General features: G+C 42.2%; 1 protein-coding gene across 1 annotated transcript; it reads right to left on the reverse strand.

Annotated features, from left to right (window-relative positions):
* Positions 1-1,447: 1,447 nt before the first annotated feature.
* On the reverse strand, positions 1,448-20,101 carry LGALS3 (galectin 3). Its single transcript, XM_047079620.1, has 6 exons — positions 20,014-20,101; positions 12,658-12,679; positions 10,563-10,970; positions 8,407-8,495; positions 4,723-4,888; positions 1,448-1,747 (listed from the first exon to the last, which is right to left on the reverse strand). The coding sequence occupies exons 2-6, from the start codon at positions 12,673-12,675 to the stop codon at positions 1,592-1,594; spliced, it is 837 nt and encodes a 278-aa protein (XP_046935576.1). The 5' UTR covers positions 12,676-12,679; positions 20,014-20,101; the 3' UTR covers positions 1,448-1,591.
* Positions 20,102-23,764: the final 3,663 nt, after the last annotated feature.

Below are 23,764 nucleotides of genomic sequence, written 5' to 3' on the forward strand. Positions count from 1 at the left end.
GAGATCATGACCTGAGCCAAAATCGAGTTGGATGCTTAACTGACTGAGCCACCCAGGTGCCCCAACATAGTTTTCCGAATAAGATGTGATGTGCTGCTCACATCCCTCTTTAGGACTGAAAGATTTTTTTCCTCTAATTGCTAGAAGTGTTTTTTTTTTTTAATTTTTTTTTTTCAACGTTTATTTTTGGGACAGAGAGAGACAGAGCATGAACGGGGGGAGGGGCAGAGAGAGAGGGAGACACAGAATCGGAAACAGGCTCCAGGCTCTGAGCCATCAGCCCAGAGCCTGACGCAGGGCTCGAACTCATGGAGCACGAGATCGTGACCTGGCTGAAGTCGGACGCTTAACCGACTGCGCCACCCAGGCGCCCCCTAGAAGTGTTTCTAAACAGGCTTCAGGTACCATCCCTGTGTGAAAACTACCTCAGGTGAAGACAGCCACTTCACCCAAGATCATACTGTTTCTCAGATGGCTTGTATTTACTCACTGATCAGTGTCCTCTTGACAGCTCCCAAGGATCATCCCAGCTTCAGAACCCCTGCAGGGTGGGCTGAGGCATTGATGCCCAACTTCTTCCTCTGCCCAGTTGTGTGCTTTCTCATCCCGAGCTGTTAATTGTGAGATTCTCCGCCATAAACCTATTGTGTTCTAATCTCTGCTTCCTGAGGAACCCACCTTGTAATAATAAAATATCTAGGAGGTGGTAGTATAGAAACAATAGACCAAACAATATTTTGATCTTTTGAAGTGCTATGACTACATCCTAGTTTTGAAATTGTGTTAATCTTTGGGCTTGCTGATAATGAGGAAGGGCAGAAAGGCATGGTTGAGAATGTTGGCAATGGGAACTATTAATTCTCAAGCTTATTATAGATCAATTAAGAGCTTTTTTCCTTTATAAATATAATATTTCCTAAAAACCAAGAGAACTTACAGCAAGGTTTCAAAACAGCTATATTTGAAAACAGCTAAGTATAGTTTAGAAAGAGAAAATAGGAATGAAAAGAAATACACCAGAATGCTAACAGTAAAAAAAAAAAAAAAAACAAAAAAAAAACCTAAACTGTTTCTTTTTTTCTTATTTTCTGAATATATATTTCCTTAAGTAAGAGAATGGGAGAATGATTTCCTTGCAGTATCTTCTGGTTTTTATGGAAACACACAGAGGTTAAAATACTATTTTCTTATTTTAGCAAGCATAGGAAACTTTGGGAGACTCTAATGCAGTATTAATATTGCTACATATTCCTTTTCCACTGAGTCCATTATGCATTATCAAGAATAAATTGGCCCATGCCTAGCTGGCTCAGCCAGTGGAGTGTGCGACTCTTGATCTCAGGGTTGTGAGTTTGAGCCCCATGTTGCGTGCAGAGGTCACTTAAAAAAAAATCTTTAAAAAGAAAAAAGAATAAATTGCCCCAATTAAATGACATAGGAAGACAGGTAACTCTTAGAATGTTTATTAAATGAGTGATTTACAAGAAGGACATTGATGAATAAAGGTAAAATTTTTCAGTCAGTAAACATGAGATTTAAATGTCTAAGGGTTCATATTCAATTTCATTTTTTTAAATCTTCCCCTGTAAGATTATATCATTGTGTGTGAAGCACTGGTGAGATCTATGTCACCAGAAATTCCCAGTTTGCTGATTTCATGGAGATTTTTCATCCGATGATTGTACTGCAACAAGTGAGCATCATTGACTGCAACCTTGAAGTGGTCAGATTCAACCAGCACTTGTATCTGAAATGGCACATACACAAAACTGTTAGGAATGCTCATTTATGTCAAAACCAGTCTGGCTTGAGCTAAGAATGTCCCATAGTTCATCTGTATGATCATCTGTGGAACTGACTGAAGTCCAAAGAAGTGACTTTGCAGTCAAAATAGACTCCAGATATTTAAAGATTTAAGCAAAAGAAAATGAAAAAAATGATAAAGGTGAAGCTATAAAGGAAAAGTTTAATAATGTGTCTACATAAAAACAAAGTCTTTGTATGCCCAACACCTAAAAGTAAAAATACAAACACACCAAGTGTTGGTGAGGATGTGTAGAAAAAGGAACCCTTGTGCATGGGAATGTAAATTGGTGCAGCCACTGTGGAAAACACTATGGAGGTTCCTCAAAACATTAAAGACAGAAATACTATATGATCCAGTAATTTCACTACTGGGTATTCACCCAAAGAAAATGAAAAACACTAGTTCAAGAAGATATATGCACCCCTATGTTTACTGCAGCATTATTTATAATAGCCAAGATATGGAAGCAACACAAGTGTGTATCCGTAGATGAACAGATAAAGATGTGGTATATATATACAATAGAATATTACTCAGCTATTAAAAAGAATGAAATTTTGCTGTTGGCAGCAATGCAGACAGACCTAGAGTGTATTATGCTAAATGCAATAAGTCAGATAGGGGCGCCTGGGTGGCTCAGGCGGTTAAGTGTCCGACTTCAGCTCAGGTCATGACCTCACGGTTCATGAGTTCAAGCCCCGTGTCGGGCCCTGTGCTGGCAGCTTGGAGCCTGGAGACTGCTTTGGTTTCTGTCTCTGTCTCTCTCTGCCCCTCCCCTGCTCGTGCTGCCTCTCTCTCTCTCAAAAATAAATAAACGTTGAAAATTAAAAAAAAAAAAAGAGAAAGACAAATACCATGATTTCATTTACTGCAATCTAAAAAACAATTCAAAGAAAGAAACAAATGAACAAAAAGCAGAAACAGACCCATAAATACAGAAAACAAACTGGTGGTTGCCAGAGGGGAGAGGGATACAGGGATGGACAACATGGTTGAAGGGGAGTGGGAGGTACAGGCTTCCAGTTATGGGATGAATAAGTCACTGGGATAAAAGGTGGAACATAGGGAATACAGTCAATGGTACTGTAATAGTGTTGTATGGTGACACATGGTAGCTGCATTTGTGAGCACAGCATGACACATAGAGATGTTGATCACTATGTTGTATACCTGAAACTAACGTAACACTGTATGTCAATTGTACTTCAATAAATAAATAAACATACTAAAGTAGAACTCCTCTAGTAAAGTGGCAAATGCCGTGAAGATCAATAACAACCATTTCTGGAAAGAGCAGTGGGAACACTTCCCAATAATTAGTAGCGAGCACATTTATCCTTACATCCTTTTGGAAGCGGCACTTTGGCAATATCTTACCTAAATTTTAAATATGTACACTTGTGGAATAAAATTATTCTTCTAGGAAGCAAAGATATGGACAGTTATTACAGTATTTTAGTAAAACAAGCCTTCCAGGTTTTATTCATTTAGAATATTTACATACTTCAAATTATCAATAGGGTACTTGTTGAATTATCACATATCTCAATAGTTGAAATACTATTAAGTAACCATGTTTTATTTGCTTGTTTTTGAAAGAAAGCGTGTGAGAGAGCACGAGCAGGGGAGGGGCAGAGGGAGAAGAAGAGAGAGAATCTTAAGCAGGCTCCACGCCCAGTGTGAGGTCATAACCTGAGCCAAAATCAAGAGGCAGACACTTAACCGACTGAGCCACCCAGGAGCCTCTGTTTTGTTTTGTTTTTTATTTTTTTATTTTTTAACATTTATTTATTTTTGAGACAGAGAGAGACAGAGCATGAACGGGGGAGGGTCAGAGAGAGGGAGACACAGAATCCGAAACAGGCTCCAGGCTCTGAACTGTCAGCACAGAGCCCGACGTGGGGCTCGAACTCACAGACCGCGAGATCATGACCTGAGCTGAAGTCGGCCGCTTAACCGACTGAGCCACCCAGGCGCCCCTTGTTTTGTTTTTTAAAGAAGGCTTCACATCCACAGCACAGAGCCCAACATAGGGCTTGAACTCACAACCCTGAGATTAAGACCTGAGCTGAGATCAAGAGTCAGACACTTAACTGACTGAGCCATCTAAGTGCCCCTAAGTAAAAATGTTCTACTATGAAAAGATGTCCACCGAATGTAGAATATGGTCCTTATAGGTCCCTGCCCTTGAGGAGTTTACAGTCTAGCTATTAGTAGACTCTCTACTCTACAAACCACTCTACTCTGAACGCAACACTGTGGGCCTAATATTTGTTGCAGCAGTGCTTAAAAATGAAAAGTATGTTGGGATGCCTGGTTGGCTTAGGCAGTAGAGCATGTGACTTTTGATCTCAGGGTCATGAGTTCAGGGGTAGAAATTACTTAATAAAAGTTTTTTTAAATAAAGTAGATAAATAGTGTGTTGTATGTCATAGAAAATACTAGAAAGATACTGACCAAGTTGCAACCTTTGTGAAGTTGGGGGAAAGGAGAAACGATGGAGAACTTTTTAATTTGAAAACCTATACATCTTTTCATAAAGCAAACATGCATTAATTTTAGAACTTAACAAAATTAGTTTTGATTGCTATGCCAACTACGCTGTATTAAAGAACTAAATCTCAGCCCAACTGTACCATCAAGACTTTCTGCCTTTTTTATTAAAGATGCTATTTTTCTCATTTCCAGAAAAGCTTAAACTCAAAGGTGTAGCAACAGGGACAATGGTGAAATGCGTGAATGGAGTTGGGGAGTGTGCGAGTCCTGCTGAGCCTGGTCCTAAGATGAGGAGCAGATGTTCTAGTTAGGTCTCCCGGGACAGTTGATAAAAAATTCAGTTCAAATGCATTATGGTTTTAGAGTGATTCCCCATGAAAAATATACATTATCAATATATAATAGTAGCAATAACTTACTTTGAATGGTTTACCACTTTCAAATGGGAAAGTTGATTGTCTTTCTTCCTTTCCCCATAAATTCTCCAGCTTTGTATTGCAAACAATGACTCTCTTGTTGTCCTCATTGAAGCGTGGGTTAAAGTGGAAAGCAACATCATTCCCTCTCTTGAAATCTAAAGCAAGTCTGTTTAAACCAAAGACCAGAATTAGTAAAATGATTCAAGTTGTACATATGTATCAAGTGAAGAACATAGGGTTTTTTTAATGTTTATTTATTTTTGAGACACACACAGAGAGAGAGAGGGGGCATGAGAAGGGGAGAGGACAATGAGAATTCCAGGCTCCGTGCCGTCAACACAGAGCCTCACATAGGGCTCAAACCTATGAACCTTGAGATCATGACCTCAGCAGAAACCAAGAGTCAGACACTCAACCAACTGAGCCACCTAGGCGCCCCAAAGAACATATAATTTTCTAAAGAGCAAATCAGTTTATAAATTCAGGGACATTTTCTAAACAGGAAGTAAATAAACCAGAGTATGGCTTCAAATTGGAACGTATACTAGGCCAAGTATTTGATGTACTCTTGTAGTATCTGAAAGTAAGTAAGGCAGTATGTGTTCCATTGTTTTACCTCATTGTCTTTGGTCACATCATTGTATTCAGCTATCATTCCCTCTTTACTGCCTCTACTATGAAAACTCTTCAAGGTTTCCTTATGTAAGTTTAGGGCCACTTTATGCTTTACATGGCAAATAATAATGCTTACCTCTTCCCTGCCCTCCCAAGCTACTTTTAATACCTATGAAAGGCAGGCCAGTCAAATAAATAAAAGCTATCGAATACCTGCCTTCCTTATAGTTAACCAAAAACCTAAGTCCTAAAATAACAAGAATGAGACAACATAATGTTCGGTATCCTGTTGCTAAGTTGTGAGGTCATGGCAATAAATGTGTTAAACATTCCATGATGTGAAGTGGAATTAATGGAAGTCCTGGCTTAACTTTTTGACCTTATTCCTTCTCCTTGGCTGTTAATGCAAACACAAGTCCTCGGACTGTTAGAGTATTAACTCTATCCCTCAGCTTCTCAAAGTGTGCTCCCTAGAGTACTAACATCAGAATCAGCTGGTGTTCTTGTTTTAAAGCAAGGTCTACACTCTAGACCTATTAACAATGATTCCTTGGGTTGTTTCATTTACCCAGTAACAGACATATACAGCCACAAATGTATCTTCCAATATTAAATTCACAGGGAGAGGGTCAAAACAGACGACAACAGAATTAGTATTTGACTAAAAATTCCAATGGCTGTATTTTCTCTACAGTGAAAAGGAAGATCTTGCCATCTCTGCCACCTTAAGCATTCTTTTTTTCATGTAATTCCTCACACAGATTTTGCAGAAGAAGCAACCATTTTTTTTTCTGTTTACTATCCTCTTAATCATTTCAACCAAAATTAGTTTTAATCTGCCACAGGCTCTGTCTACATCTCTAGTGTTATTGGAGCTAAAGTTTCTAATGCAATAACCCTAAATAAGGCAAACATACCAGTGTGGTTCTGTGTGATAGCAGCTGAGGAAGGAGGGCAGATATTCACAAATCGTGAGTGCCATACGCACAGGATCACATGTGCTGGGTTCTGTGTGGTATTTGGGGAAGAAAGATGGATAAGGACGTAGGCAGAGGATATATACGTTTTATAACTGGCTGTGAGACAAGCTTTATTGTTCAGGTAAGCACTGTGTTTAGAGAAGCTGTATAGGCTGGGTGGAAAGGGTAGTGGCTACCACACAGAACCAGGGAAAACTGGCTGGAGGTAGAGTAAATGAGCAATCTGAATGTAAATGATTAAGCTGGAGGCGGAGTCCAATTCCTGGTAACAGACAAGGTGGTTTCCATTAATCCATGAGGAGCAAGGTGACAGAGGCTGCTTATGGATTCTTGTATACCTGTATACATAGCTTGAATTTGTACCTTTTGTGCACTGTTTACAAAACCCAGAAACACAGATTAATTTATGGCTGCAGGAGCTTTAATGGTACCACTAGCCTCAGGGACAGGTATACTGGATGTCTTCAGGATATCCTTAACCTGCTCATATTACATGTAAATAACTAGTGGTAATAACCAGAGCCAGGCATTCCAGGGCAGCCATAAATCAGCATGGATTTTCCTAAATTAGCTCAGTCTTACTCCATCCTAGCTCACCTCCATCAAACCAGTTCCAATGGCAAAGTCTGACTTATTTTGATGAAGTCTTTAACTTCTTTCCAAATCTTTAATAGTGTCTACTCAGAAGACTAGGGTTCCCCCATCCAGCCACTTAACATCTGTAGACCAGGCTGACACCATGGGAATCTGGCACTCTCCTGATGTGCCCAGTAGGAAGGCGGAAATGGCAGTGAAGCTCACCAGATCTTAGACTGCACTGTGCCATGCATGACTGCAGGGTGATCTGTACAAGTATGAGGAGAGAGTGGTATGATACGCAAGCTCTCACTAACTCAAAATTACATCCAGTGTGATCTTTGTGGTTTTGACCCTAATTTTTCATTTTTATTTATTTATTGTTTTAATGTTTATTTTTGAGAGAGAGACAGAGAAAGCATGAGCAGGGGAGAGGCAGAGGGAGACAGAATCTGAAGCAGACTCCAGGTTCTGAGCTGTCAGCACACAGCCCAACGCGGAGCTCGAATTCAAACCGCGAGATCATGACCTGAGCCAAAGTTGGATACTCAACTGACCGAGCCACCCAGGTGCTCCTCACCCCAATTTTTGATGGGCATCTAGACATGAAATGCATGCTTGGTTTTTTAGACAATATATGGCTCAGAGTGGAGGGATGGCCAAGTATTACATTACTGAGGCTCTACTTCCCTTAAATTCTAAGGCTCTCACTGTGAGGGAAAAGCTAGTTTTTTCTGAATGGGTTTTCTGCTCTTTCTCTTTGTGCTCACAAAGGAGAACTGTTTCCTTGTGGTTCTGGGAGAAAAACAAGATTGAGCGAGGGACACTTTGTCCCTTGGTGGGGACATACACTGACTTATGGGATAATCCCAATTCTACGGGATAGAATTCTAAATGTGTAGCTTTAGAATTTTCATTAAAATCCAAAATAGATCATTCTTTTTTTTTTTTTAATATATGAAATTTATTGTCAAATTGGTTTCCATACAACACCCAGTGCTCATCCCAAAAGGTGCCCTCCTCAATACCCATCACCCAACCTCCCCTCCCTCCCACCCCCTATCAACCCTCAGTTTGTTCTCAGTTTTTAACAGTCTCTTATGCTTTGGCTCTCTCCCACTCTAACCTCTTTTTTTTTTTTTTTCCTTCCCCTCCCAATGGGTTCCTGTTAAGTTTCTCAGGATCCACATAAGAGTGAAACCATATGCTATCTGTCTTTCTCTGTATGGCTTATTTCACTTAGCATTACACTCTCCAGTTCCATCCACGTTGCTACAAAAGGCCATATTTCATTTTTTCCCATTGCCACGTAGTATTCCATTGTGTATATAAACCACAATTTCTTTATCCATTCATCAGTTGATGGACATTTAGGCTCTTTCCATAATTTGGCTATTGTTGAGAGTGCTGCTATAAACATTGGGGTACAAGTGCCCCTATGCATCAGTACAGATCATTCTTTATTCAAGAGGCAATTGACAAATATGTTTGAGTTGCTAATTTTGCTCTTTACCTGTTTGCATTGGGCTTTACGGTGCCCAGAATTGTTATCAGCATGCGAGGCATGACTCCTCCAGGCAAAGGCAGGTCATAAGGCACAGTCTGGGGATAAAAAAACATGTATGTGTTAATAAAGAGTCATATTTTCTTGGGGAAAGAAAGAAAAGTATGTTGCTGAATGTGAATAACATATAATCCTAATTTAAGCCATTTTTCCAGACTCTCAGGCCACCCTGCACAGGGCCTGAAGAGATAAGGCTTCCTCCATGCACAAGCAATAGTCAAGAATAAAACCATCAGTTAATTGGTACCAAAGACAGAACATATTCCCTTTTGGAGCACTGTATTTCTCAGGAATTACTAAGACATCCCAATCTATAATTCATTCACTTGGACTATTTTTTGGAAAGGCTTAAGCTAGACCTTGCAATCAATACTAACATTTTTTGCTAGCTACTCTTCTTTTTTTATTATTTTTATTGAGATATAATTGTATCAATTTTAGATACACAACTTTGTGCCACTCTTAAGACCTTTGTCACATAATGTACTTCACCATGGTTATTTTGCTCCCTGAGGGCAGACATTGTGTCACATTTGGGGACTTGTGAGTTCTCCTAAATTCTACTTACATGACATCAACAGGGTGCTTTGAATGTGGCAGATACTTAGCAGATACTTACTGATTTAAGATGTTAACAACAGAGGAAAGTGGGTGTAGGGTATACAGGAACTCTTTGTACTACCTTTGCAATTTTTTTGTAAATCTAGAACTTTAAATTTTTAAAGTTTAGTTTTTTTAAAGGCAGATAATTTATGTATTAAATGAACACTTTTTTATTTAATACATTCCCTAGTTCTTCCACAAAAATTTATTGGCCATCTATGTTTAAGGTGCTGTAAATATTCCCAAAACTCTCTTGGCTCTTCTCTTTTCCCTTCATAATTTCTTCCTCCTGGGTTCAACCACCACCCAAGTCTTTTCTCTCCAGGCCTTATACTTCCTCCTGAATTTGCTACAATGCCTCATATCCAACAGGTGTGAGCTGGAATTGTCTCTTCTTCCCCATCCCCCATCAGGTCTCATTCCCGACTTCCTGTTTGGGGTTGTCCCTTGGCCGGTGCTGTAGTTGTCCATTATCAAAAACCCAGTCATCTCTGACTCCTAAGACCTAACCACTAGCTCCTGGGCTTCTTTTGTAACCTCTCTCACATCTGCCTCTTCCTTTCCACAGCCTCCACGTCCCCATCTGTCTACAAATGACTAATTGTGGTCAAGGCCCTGCTCAATGCCTCCCACACTCCCAACACCTTCTCTGCACTCTCCTCTAAGCTGACCTAAAAGCAGGTCAGACGCTACCTGTGCCAGCAACCACATAGTCCTGGAAGGGTCTGATCCCATGCTACTACTAAACACTTGCCTCACATCTGTATGTTATCCCCCAACTAGTCTATACATCTAAAAGGGAAGGATCTGTGTCTGAGATGTGTCTGGAGCCCCACAGTTAGATTTTACATTTAGAATTCATTTACTAAAGTGGGTTTTAACATAAAGGGAAATTCAATCCTTAGATCACAAAATTACCTTTAGAAGGTTTTTCAAAACCACATTACCTTGGTTTCCCTACACATTCCCTCTATGACCCTGGGCAAGTTGTATGACTCTCTATTGTCCCATTTCCTCGAGTGTAAAGTAGGGATAATAACATATCTTCTAGGGTGATTTTGGGGCTAAATGAAATCATTCACATAGAAGCACACTGCTGGTGCATGTTATGTACTCAGTGTATATTAATAATAGTAACCAAAATGTTCCCCCATTACTATGATCTTGACTTCATTTATATTAAAGCTGCTTTACAAAGGTCTTCAAAAGATACACTGACTTCTCTTTATACTAACAGTATGCATACTAAACGCAATACAAATAACTACTTTTTTCTATTGGACTGATATACATCATGGCTGGTCCTCGAAAAGTGGCTCTAACCAGTGAATTTAAAGCTTCAGGTCTCTCTGAAGCCCTTTGCATGTCAGTGTGCAGAGCCAGCTCCCAGCCACAGCACAGCAAAGTAATGGCACCAACGCTCCAGACAATTGTTGTGTTCTTTCTTCATTAGCTTTGTCCTGATCACAATCAAGTATATGAAACAACTAACTCCATCTTACCAGTGGTCCAGCAGGGACACCAAAGGGGCCAGCAGCAGGGTAGGCTCCAGGAGCACTTGGCTGTCCAGGAGGAGGGTAGACCCCAGGCCCACTCGGTTGCCCAGGGTGGGCTCCTGGTGCAGTTGGTGCAGGATAAGCAGGTGCTGTGGGGCCAGGGTAGGCTCCTGGAGGCACCTGTCCAGGGTAGGCTCCTGGAGGCGCCTGTCCAGGGTAGGCTCCTGGAGGTGCCTGTCCAGGGTAGGCTCCTGGAGGTGCCTGTCCAGGGTAGGCGCCTGGAGGTGCCTGTCCAGGGTAGGCACCAGGATAGGCGGCCCCTGGGTAGCCCCCTGCCCCAGCAGGTTGGTTTCCCCATGCGGCAGGCCATCCTTGAGGGTTTGGGTTTCCAGATCCAGACAAAGCATCATTAAGCTGGAAAGAAAGACGTAAACAATTACAGGAGGAAAAACATTCACAAAAACAGAATTTTCAGGAAACAGGAATATGTGATCTAAGAAGTAGAGGGATATGGTGAAGGTATGAAATTCATATCAACCAAACTTTTTCCACCTATTAAATAGTCTGCAGTTCCTAAGACTAAAATGAAACTTTGAGATTACATATGCTTCATCACTTTATTCTTTTTTTTTTTTTTTAGTAAGAATGTATCAGCACTGGTTCATTATTTCTAACAAGTGTACCATACTAATGTAAGACATTAACAATAGAGAAAAGTGCGCGTAGGGTATACTGGAACTCTTTGTACTATCGTTGCAATTTTTCTGTAAATCTAGGACTATTTAAAAATTTTAAAGTTTAGGTTTTTTTTAAAAGGCCCGATCATGCCATTAAGTAAGTGGGATTCCAGGTTGATTACTGTCTGGGGAGGAGGGGAGCCATACAGAAAATGGAAAGTAAAACAATTTACAGTTCTCAACACAAATCGTCTTGCCATAAAGAATGCATTTCATTGATTGATTGTTATTCTAATAATGATTGCTATACTTTCTTGGCCATAGTGGGTCAATATATTAACTATGTGGTAAAGTTAACACATCTATCCAATGGCACAGACTTTTCCTTGGAGAGAACCAGGATAGCTTAATAAGAGTCTCCATCCCATTTCACAAGACCATTCCAGAAGAGGACTTTGGACAGGGGTAGTTACATTCTTAGCAGCTCTCAAAGGGCTCCTAGTCCCATTTCTAATTTCTAGCAGAACCGCAAGCCTGGCCCAGGCCGGCACAATAGGTGCATGGCCATGCACAGTGGTGTCTGATACAGGTCTGTACTTGCCTTATCTGCATTTTGATGATCATGGCTTATCAAAATCAAACAACTACATGGTTCAGATGAAAAGATGCCCTATAGCAGGTGGTCAGGGTGATGGGCCTGAGTTCCCATAGTTCAATGAATTCCATGTTTGATAGCAAAGAGTCAGCCCTGCCATATTCCCAATGTGCTGGTCAAATCCATCCCTCTTCCTTCCCTTGCCCTGATCTCAGGGAAATTGACCCCTGCAGATGGTGTTTGCCAGGCTTCCAGAGTCTGGCTAAGGGGCAGTACTGGCAAGAGATTAAAGAGTGGGAAGAAGTGAGAAGCCAGGGTATCTCTCCTTTCCTCTCTGCCTCATGGGACGTCTGCACAGCTGCTACATTTCCTGTATCACTTTATTCTTGCCTCCATCATTTCAGAGCATGGAGGGCTGCCATTCATAATTTGCCAAAGTCAGGAGCTAGCCTTCCTCTATGTAAAAGCACATACTCTCTAACTGATGTGAGAAAAACAATCACAGAAATTAGGATGCTCAGACTGCACCACACTTCCCATTGCTCATACTATTTCTCAGCTCCTGAGCATGAAATCCACTTGCTTCTGCCCCAGGCTTTTCAGTAAAGGAGTTACTATTAGTGAGTCTCAGGCCTCTATCTGCCTCGATTTCTTCTTGAATCTGCTTCTGGAAAAACAAGACTTCAGCTAATAAGCCCTCATTGGGCAGTTAAAGCCAGAAGAAGCCAAATGGTGAGAAAATTAGAAGGGAATGTCTGATGGTAAAGGAAAAAAAAAGTCCTCAACCTACATGGAATATATATTAAGAAAATAAACATAAAACACTTACTGAAAAACTGTCTGCCATTTTCCTGAAAGGAGGAAAAAAAAGATAGGTTATCATTTGATCCTAGATTTGACCAGTTTCCATATCAACACAACATCACAAATAGTTCATTGGGCAGTTCTAGACAATCTGTAGGCAGGCATTTTATTCCCCAGCCAGTTTATTCCCTAGATACGCCTAAATCAGTGGTGTTGGAACTACCAAAACAGCTCATCAAAGGGCAGGAATGCACTCCAGCTAGATTACCAAGCCCTATTTAATTAATAACTTTAAACTCTAATCATACTAGCCTGTGTTCTGAATCCTGGGGCCTACAAGACGGGAGAGAGAAGAACAAGGAAGAAAATGTTCTGCCCCTTTCTTTGGTAAAAACACAAACAGTCCTGGTTCATCAGTGATCCTCCACACCTTCCTTCCTGGGAGCTTTTTCCACCACCTCTTACAAAGGGGTCAGCCTCTTACAAAGGGTAATCACCCACCTCCCTTCCCGGTCCCAAGATCAGCCCCATGCCATCTTCGGGGTTTTAGGAGGAAAGCAGAGTTGACTGATTTCTACTGAGATTTGAAAACCAGTGCCCCTATGTGTAGCTACTGCCAATCATTTATTCCTCCAATGGCACATATTTATGCCTGCTCTGGGTCAGGCACTGTGTGGGCTCTTGTCTGGGTTTGAAGATGGATAGGCCAAGATCTGTATGGTCAAAGGGCTCACAGACCAGCAGGGATCACAAGGGATCAATACTGTGAGCCAGACTGTGTGATGGGGCATCTCAACTAGAACTATTACTTCTAAGAGGGGAAGAGGTGGTATTGTTTGAGCTAAGCCTTAAAGGAGAGGTGAGATCAGATGTGGAGCAATGAAAATGAAAGGCAGGCACAAGATGCCTCTTTTCTTCCCCCTTTCTTCCTTTTTTTATTTCAAGATATTTTTTATTCCAAATCAAACTCCAGCAGTATAACAAACAAGGGTGTGAAGAAAAAAAAAAAAAAAGAGGAGAGGAGATGAGAGGAGAGTCAGACAATGTGGAGGAAAATATTTTTGGGTAGGATGATACCAAACAGAGTTGGCTTTGCCCAAAGCTGACTCCAGGGGAGGCCTTGACATATCACTCCTGCTTTCTCCTGCTCCTCTCCCTGAGCCATGGCTCTAACCATAGAAGATATTTCACACGTATCCCTGCTGCAGGTGCTCTGGCAGTGAGGGGAGGACGACAACCTGGGACTCCTGAGGCCTGGGTGAGTTTTCTCGGATCAGGATCACCTGCCAAAGTGACCTGGCCCTTAAACAATCAGACTCTCTTTTTCCTTGAGTTGCTCACTTGTGAGATTTACTAAATTATTTTAAGAAATGACATTACCCCAAGAGATCCTAACTGACATGTCCTAAAATTGTAAAATATTACACTTTTTGGTTAAAAAAAAAAAGGCAGAGCCCCTCCTAGGACTTAATGTCCTTCCTTCATTTATACATACCAGATACCTTATCAAACTCTGCTGTTACTTATACCCAGTTAAATGTTACCTCCTACTAATTTTTTCTGCACATCTCCTTTTTAATCTCGGCATTCTCAAACATATTTGGAAGCAGTTTAAGCATATCACCGTGTCCATCTTCTAAAGTGGAAAACTGCTGGCAGTTTGGCTAGGAAGTCACAGTGACGCTCCCAGGGCTTATATTCATGTGTTTCTTGTAGCATTTGATCTTTTAAAGCAGAAGTCAGGTGCTCCTCTGCTGATGTTCCTTCCTTAAAAGGCTTAGAAAAGTGTGCTGCCAGCCTGTTTCCGATTCTGTGTCTCCCTCTCTCTCTGCCCCTCCCCCGTTCATGCTCTGTCTCTCTCTGTCCCAAAAATAAATAAACGTTGAAAAAAAAAATTAAAAAAAAAAAGGGGCGCCTGGGTGGCGCAGTCGGTTAAGCGTCCGACTTCAGCCAGGTCACGATCTCGCGGTCCGTGAGTTCGAGCCCCGCGTCAGGCTCTGGGCTGATGGCTCGGAGCCTGGAGCCTGTTTCCGATTCTGTGTCTCCCTCTCTCTCTGCCCCTCCCCCGTTCATGCTCTGTCTCTCTCTGTCCCAAAAATAAATAAACGTTGAAAAAAAAAATTAAAAAAAAAAAGGGGCGCCTGGGTGGCACAGTCGGTTAAGCGTCCGACTTCAGCCAGGTCACGATCTCACGGTCCGTGAGTTCGAGCCCCGCGTCAGGCTCTGGGCTGATGGCTCGGAGCCTGGAGCCTGTTTCCGATTCTGTGTCTCCCTCTCTCTCTGCCCCTCCCCCGTTCATGCTCTGTCTCTCTCTGTCCCAAAAATAAATAAACGTTGAAAAAAAAAATTTAAAAAGAAAAGTGTGCTGCCACCGCAAGAGGAACTTGAGAGAAGAGTTGTTACAGAAAAGGGGGAAAAAAGGATGTCTCTTATTTTTAATTTTTTTTATTTATTTTTATTTTTTAATGTTTTTTGAGAGAGAGAGAGAGAGAGAGAGACAGCAGGGCACAGAGAGGGAGACACAGAATCCAAAGCAGGCTCCAGGCTCTGAGCTACAGCACAGAGGGCTCGAACTCACAGACCGTGAGATCATGACCTGAGCTGAAGTCGGACGTTTACTGACCGAGTCACCCAGACGCCCCTAAAGATTTTATTTTTAGGACTCTCTACACCCAAAGTGGGGCTCAAACTCACAATTCTGAGATCAAGGGCTGCATGCTCTACTGACTGAGCCAGCCAGGCGCCCTAGAAGGGACATTTCTTAAGAAAGCAAAGACTCTCGTTTTGGACGGCAGTAGGAAATAATCTTGAACTTCAAGGTGGGCAGAGAGTTCAGTTCCTTTGATCACACAAACTTTTCTTCCATTCCTAGGCAACATGCCAAAGACCCAGATTTATAACTTTATACATATTGTTGACTTCTCTTAAATATCCCCATTCGGCAAAGGCTTTTTCACAGTCTCAGCACCACTAACGTTTCAGGTCAGATACACTGTCAGAGTCAGAGCTGCCCTGAACATTACAGGATGTAGAACAGCATTCTTGGCTTCAATATACAAGATGTCAGTAGCACAATACCCCCCCTCCCCATTGTGACAACCAGAAATGTCTTCAGACATTACCAAATATCCTGGGGGCAGGGGAGGGAGGGCAAAACTGTGCCTGGTTGAGTAAACACTTTAAGCTGATTAGTGTGTATATCCCTCCAAAAATGTAGATATACAGGTCAATAAAAGCCAAAAAGTTATTTTCAATAGTTAAAACCAGCTAAATCTGGGGGTGCCTGGGTGGTTCAGTCAGCTAAGCGTCTGATTCTTGATCTCGGCTCAGGTCATGATCTCCTGGTTTGTGGGATGGAGCCCACGTCTGGCTCTATGCTGACAGTCAACCTGGGGCCTGCTTAGGATTCTCTCTCTCCCTCTCTCTCTGACCCTCTCCTGCTTGCACTTGCTCTCTCTCTAAAAACAAATAAATAAACTTAAAAAAAAAAAAACTAGCTAAATCTGTACCATTGGCCTTATAAAGTATCTTATTAATATAACACCTATCAAACTAAGATGTGTTTAAAGGCTGACTAAAACCAGAAACTAAAGACAGCATTTCCAAAAAAAAAGACAGCATTTCCAAAATTTAACATTTCTTCCTAAAGTCTCTGCTGGAGCATATTCAGCTTATTTCCAGCTCCAACCAAAACAATTTGAGAAACAAAGCAGATTTCAATTTCTTTCCACTGTGTTTCACATAAAGCCTTGGGTGACAGTTTGGATTGTGTTGTGACACATTAGGCAAGCCCATTAGAATAATGAAATCCTGCATTAGTGTGGTACTTTTTGGTTTATGAAGCACTTTCCCATACCTTTCCTATTTTCATTCTGATAATAATCTTATAAGATTTTCAGGGGAAGGTTAATATTCCCACTCTAGAGGTGAGGAAACAGAGGCTTAGAAAGCTAATATGGTGGCCCAAAGTCATTCCGTCCTTGGCAGGCCAACAACCAAGGGTCCAAGGACCCTCACTCTTAATTCAAACTCATTTTATACTAATGTAAAATCTTCACTCTTTGAAATTTTAAAATATAGTCCTTAAAAAGTGTTTATTACTTCACTTAGAGATTAATTCTCTGGCTTATTCACTCAGAACTACATAACATGTTGAAATTATAAACAAATTTAAAACGATCATGTTTTTGTCAGAAAAAGCTGGGTGACTCATTCAGTGAGCTCCAACACTCACTGTATCCAATACCGAATACAACGATGCCATTTTGCACATTTTACTAATTATAACCATATTTAAACCAATAAAGTGTACTTTTCCAAAAACTGGGTATGCACTGTTTTGCTATCTTAATTCTCAACCAACAGATCTCTTTTTTGAAAAAGTTTATAACCAATGCTTTTTTGAAATCTAGCAACCATAGAACTTTAAAAAAAAAAAAAACTATTTGGATAAAAGTCTTCTTACTTGCCTGGAAAAATTCTTTCTTTCTTTCTTTTTAGATGGATTGTTTATATAAAGAGATAATTAAATGAAAAAAAAAACAAACTTCTCACCCTACAGATGCTATAGATATATGAACTCTATCCTGCCATTCCCAGAATCAGAGAATTTAGAAGCTCCAGAAAAGAAACTATATCAAAGACAAAACAAAACACTGAGGAAATACTACCTGGGTCTTCATATTTGGAAAAACCTACAGGAAGTAGTTCAGTGTTGCTTTGGAATAAGGAATTTAAACATGAGTCATAATGCAGACCATTTTAATTGGCTGTTAATTGTACTTTACCCTCTAATAAAGAGTGGCTATCTACTGTACTATGCTATTCTAGGCCCACCTAGCAATTAGTCCAGTAGTCAGGGTTCCTGGGAGCACTTCTGAAATTTCTGCTCACAAAGGGCCTTGACCTTTATACGAGCTGAAAGAGAAGTGGATCATGAATGTATTTCCTCAGAACCCCAAGGCACTGCCCACACTCCTCTCCGAAGAATACAGGAGGCAGTTGCCGAAACATGGAACAGGGCTTGAGGAAAATCCACTTTCCAAGGCCAAATTCGGTGATGCTGAGTTGGAATAAAGGAAACTGGTCCTTTACTAGGATTTCCTTCTTATCATAGTTCCTCAGCATCAAGGAAGGTAAAGTTACCTTGCGCCTCTCAGTTACTGATTTTTCCCCCTATGGAAAAGCTGAACATCAATCAAGAGAGAACACATGATACTTAGTCAGCAGCAAATTGGAAGTTTATAGCAAGCACTGTTCTGGCAGGCTTACCACTCAGAATTTAATGAGAAGAACCAGTTCAGGAACTAGATACCAAATGCTAACTCAGCTGTCCTCAGGAGGAGCCTGTTTCCCAAACTATCACAGGAAAGAGAGGCTATGGTTTAGATAAGTTACCATGAGTCTCGGATACATTAACTTTATAAGCCAATCTTATTTAAGGTCAACATGAGATGCTCAAGTTATAACATATGAATATAAGTCTCTGCTGCAGTTAAGATTTAGAGTCTAGGGGCACCTGGCTGGCTCAGCCGGTTAAGCATCTGGCTTCAGCTCAGGTCATGATCTCATAGTTCCTGAGTTCGAGCCCCACATCAGGCTCTGAGCTGACAGCACAGAGCCTGCTTGAGATTCCCTACCTCTCTCTCTGCCCCCTCCCTGACTCATGCCTCCCCCCGCCCCATCTCTAAACAAACAAACAAACAAACTTAAAAAAAAAAAGATTTAGAGTCTGCCTGATGAGATGCTAGGCAAATAAGTACCTAAGTTATAGGAGAGACCAATGCTGGCCTTTTGACGTCACTAGCAATAAGTAAAAAGTCTTTATATTAAAGCACCTCTTGGGGCTCAGGTCATGATCTCAAGGTTCCGGATTTCATGGTTCATGAGTTAGAGCCCCATGTTGGGCTTTGTGCCAACAGCTCAGAGCCTGAAGCCTGCTTCAGATTTGGTGTCTCCCTCTCTCTGTCCTTCCCCTACTTGCTCTCTCTCTCTCTCTCCAAAGTAAAACATTAAAAAAATAAATAAGTAAAGCACTTATGTATATTTGTAGCATAGTGAAATACTGATTAAAGACCTCTGAACAGAGTGAGACTTGCCTATTCCATTGAAAAAAAGCTAGCTTTGGGGGTCAGTCTATCAGGCAGACTGCCCCCTCTTCTGCTACTTAAGTAACGTGGTGAAGCATTCGTCTAACACTTTTAAGCTCAAAACATTCAAAAACCATCATAAAACTTTTCCCCAGAACATGCTGATTCTAAGTGTAACCCCCAAACATTATGAATTTAGGAAGCAGTTCCAATCTTCCAAAGAACACAGATGAACTTTTTCCATTCCTTTCCCAGAATCCGAGAAACAGATTGGGTCACTGCGGTTCACCTGTCCTTACTGTCCAGAGACCCAACTCCCAGGAGTCACTTTACAAACATTCCACAGTATCTGGACTAGCAATCACTAACTTGAAGAGGGGGGGGGGTCTCACCTTACGTGTCCCCTATGTGACTCTCTGGCATTAAGGTCCTACTCCTCAGAATGGACACATTTTAGTGTTTTTATGTAAGGAACTGATAATTCAGAATACATCTTCATACATGTCTTAAGAGCTGCCCCCAGCTGGAGCTCTGCACTTTTGGGCTACCATTCTGCCACACCCTACACGTCCTCAGCACAGATCCGGGATGTTAATGCCCAAGTTAGCCAATCTGGGCAGGGATGAGTCACCGATTTGCAAAAGCTTAAGATGTGCGGTCTTCGCCAAGCCGGGCACATGCCCACTCAGGCCCCGGGGCATCACCATTTTCTGAGGGATCAGCACCCCGAGAGCCGCTGCAGCCCCTGCCGCCGCCAGGCCTGGAAGAGCCCCAGCGCCCCACAGCCAGATGCAGCGGCCGCGCAGCCCAGTCCCGGGGCGCAGGAGCCGCTTCCAGAGTCCCTGGGCAGGCTCCCCACCTCCTGCGAAGGGGGACCGGCTTCCTAACCCCGAACTGGAACCCCGGCGCGCCGCGGGAGGGCGGGACGCCGTGGTCTAGCCTCCCAGTCTCTGCGGAGGGTGACCTGCGCCCCGGCGGGTGGTCCGCGGACACACCCAGGGCCCGCCGACACACCCAGGGCCCGCCCAGCAAAGTGCTTGAGTGTGTGCAAAGCGCCGCTAACTTTCCCGGAGTCGCACACCGCTCCCTCCAGGACTCGCAGGCTACGGCCCCTACCCAGGACGGCTCCCCCAGCTCCGCCCGCGGCCCTCCGCCTCTCCGCGCCCACCCGCGGCCCCCGGCCCCCGACCCCCGACCCCCGACCCCCGCGCGGGCGCTCTCGCCCCTGCCCCGTCGGGGCCGACAGCAGGCTCCGTCCCCGTCCCCCGTCCCCAGGCGCCCCCGCCACTCACCCCACAGCCCAGCGCTCCCTAGTTAGCTTGCTGCGGGGGGCAACTTCAAGCGACCTGGTACAATCCCTGGCGGGGCGGTGGCTCCGCGCCTCAAATAGTCCCGGCCGGCCCGCCTCTCCCGGGGCGGGACCTCCACCCACACACACCCGGGCCTCTCCCTGCAGTGGGGCCGGGCACTGCCCCACCGCACACCCGGCGCCGCAGTGGCTCCTGACCTGGAGAGACCCCCAGCCCCGCAGCCTCCAGTCGGTCTCCTGCGCCCGCCCCCGTCGAGACCTGGAATTGTGGCCACGTTCACCGCTCTGTCTCCAGATTCACCTGGTCACTCCTCAGACCAAGACAGAGTCTGCGAAGCTTTCAGAGTATGCTTATTTAACGCTTTGCTTGCTGGCTTGTTTTAACCATGTTTGCTTATTTGCTGCCTGAATTGCGGACACTCTCCTCTCTGCATTTATTTTCCCTAAACCCTCTCTCAGTATCAAAGCCTTTCCTAGAAGTGCACGGTGACTCGTGTCACTGGGAGGGCGCTGGCAAGTTTTCTGAGGTGCTGGGTGAGATAGGTGGGAGGGAGGGAGGGCCGCGGGCGGAGGTCCCGGTTTTTGGCCCTGCATTCATTCACTTTCTGAACTGTGATGTGGGTGCCACCTCGCTCTGACGGCCCTAAATTACTTTTGCTTGTTTGCTCCCCACATCTTACCCAGTGTTTGGTGTGTAATAAGTTCTCCCTAAATATTTTTTTTCATGAATGAATGAAATAATGAATACCTTCCTAGAAAGTCTTTGTTTCCCCAAAGGTTGGGCAGGGTCCTGATGAAGGAGGAACATTTTTTTTTTTTTTAATGTTTACTCATTTTTGAGAGAGAGAGAGAGAGAGAGAGAGAGACAGAAGAAGAATTAGTGGGGGAGGGGCAGAGAGAGAAGGAGACAGAGAATTCCAAGCAGGCTCCAGGCTCTGAGCTGTCAGCACAGAGCCTGAGGTGGGGCTTGAGTCCATGACCTTGACATCATGACCTGTGTCAAAGTCAGCTGCTTAACCGACTGTGCCACCCAGGCGCCCCTGAAGGAGGAACAGTTTAAACACAAAAGTCTTTGGTAGAGGCAGGAATAGGATAAAGCTACCACTCTAAGAAAACTTCTTACAACAAATAGTGATTCTTGCAAGAGAAAAGGTATTTATTTGGTATCATTTCACTGAATAATAGCTGAGTGAAATGGTTAAGGATGCCTAAGATGAATTTTTTAAAGTTCTGATATCTACTCACAAAAATCAACTCAAAATGGATTAAAGACTTAATTGTAAGACCTCAAAACAAAATTCCTAGAAGGAAACAAGGCAAAAGCTCCTTGACATTGGTTATGGCAATGTTTTTTTGGATAAGACTCCAAAGTACAAGCAACAAAAGCAAAAATGAACAAGTGGGACTACATCAAACTAGCAAGCTGCATAGCAAAAGAAATAATCAGTAAATGAAAAAACCCCCTAAAAAATGAGAGAAAATATTTGTAAACTATGTATCTGATAAGAGGTTAGTCTTCAAATTATATAAGGATCTCATAGAACTCTATAGCAAACAACAATAACAAAAACAAACAACAACGACAAAAAACAAATAACCCTATTTAAAGAATGGGCAAAGGACCTGAACCAGACAGTTTTCCAAAGAAAACATCTGACCAACAGGTACCTGAAAAGGCACCCAGCATCACTAATTATCAGGGAAAAGCAGGTCCATACCACAATGGGGCATCACTTCACACCTGTTAGAATGGCTATCATCAAAAGGACAAGAGATAAGTGTGGGCAAGGATGCAAACAAAGGAACGCTTTGTGTATTGTTGGTTGGAATGTAAATTGGTACAGCCATTATGGAAAACAATATGGAGGTTCCTCAAGAAATTAAAAATAGAATGACCATATGATTCAGCAATCCTACTTTCTAGGTAGGAAATGAAATCACTATCTTGAAGAGATATCTGCATTCCCATGTTTATTGCAGCATTGTTCACAACAGTCAAGACATGGAAACAACCTAAGTGTCTGTTGATGGAAGAATGGATTAAAAAAAATGTCACACACACACACACACACACACACACACACACACACACCCAGAAATATTCAGCTGTGAGAAAGAAGGAAATCCTGCCATTTCAACAGCATGGATGGACCTTCAGGGTATTATGCTAAGTGAAGGAAGCCAAACAGAGATAAACAAATACCATATGATCTTACTTATATATGGAATCTAAAAGAACTCATAGAAACTGAGTAGAATGATGGTTACCAGGGTCTAGGAGTATGGGAGAAAATGGGGAGATGTTGGTCAAAGGGTAAAAACTTTTAGTTACAAGATGAATAAGTTCTGGGAATTTAATGTATGGCATGATGACTATCGTTAAAAATACTATATCACATATTTGATGGTTGCTAAGAGAGTAGTCTTAAATGTTCTCACCACACACACAAAAAATGGTAATGTGTGAGGTGATGAATATGTGAACTAATTTTACTGTGGTAATCATTTCACAACATATGTGTATATCAAACAATAATGTTAGGAGTAATAAGAGCTAATATTCATTGAGCACTTATAATGTGCTGCGTACTATGCTTAGTGCTTTACATATATATATATATATATATATATATATATATATATGGGCAAGAATTTTTATCCCCATTTTATTTATTTATTTATTATTTTTATTTAGTTTTTCCCAAGGTTTTAAAAATGTTTATTTTTTATTTTGGGAGAGAAAGAGTGAGTGGGGGAGGGGCAGAGAGAGAGGGAGAGAGAGAGAAAATCCCAAGCAGGCTCCATGCTGTCAGTTGCAGAGCTGGATGCTCTGCTCGATCTCACAAACTGTGAGATCATGACCTGAGGTGACCACTCAACCTACTGAGCCACGCAGGCACCCCTCCCAAGTTTTTTAAATCTCCCTGTGGTGATCAGGACAAGTGCACTCCTTAATTCCCATCCCTTATTTCACCCATTCCCCCACCTACCTCCTCTCTGGTAACCATCAGTTTTTCTCTATAGTTAAAGTCTGTTTCTTGGGTTATCTCTCTCTCTTTTTCCCTTTGCTCATTTGTTTTGTTTCTTAAATTCCACATGAGTGAAATCATATGATATTTGTTATATACCAGTTAGCATTATACTGTCTAGCTCCATCCATGTTGTTACAACATGGAAAGATTTTAATGCCTTTTTATAGCTGAATAATATTCCACTGTGATATGTAAAACATCTTCTTTATACATTTATCAGTTGATGGACACTTAGGCTGTTTCCATATCTTGGCTAGTATAAGTAATGCAGCTGTAAACATCAGGGTATATGTATCCCTTTGAAGTGTTTTTGTATTTTTTGAATAAATACTCAGTAGTGTGATTGCTGGATCATAGGGTAGTTCTATTTTTAACTTTTTGAGGAAACTCCATATTGTTTTCCAGAGTGGCTGCACCGGTTTGCATTCCCACCAACAGTACAAAAGGGTTCCTTTTTCTCCACATCCTCGCCAACACCTGTTGTTTCTTGTGTTTTTTATTTTAGCCATTCGGACAGGTGTGAGGTGAGTGGCGTTCCATGGTGTAATGGTTAACACTCTGGACACTGACAGGTGTGAGGTGATACCACGTTATAATTTTGATTTGCATTTCCCTGATGATAAGTGATGATGAGCATCTTTTCATGTGTCTGTTAGCTGTCTGTATGTCTTCTTTGGAAAACTGTTCTTACCTTCTGCCCAT

This window comes from Lynx rufus, unplaced genomic scaffold (assembly GCF_022079265.1).
Source record: "Lynx rufus isolate CCGP_SWC_20201006 ecotype Redwood Valley unplaced genomic scaffold, mLynRuf1.p SCAF_17, whole genome shotgun sequence".
NCBI classification, from domain to species: Eukaryota; Metazoa; Chordata; class Mammalia; order Carnivora; family Felidae; genus Lynx; species Lynx rufus.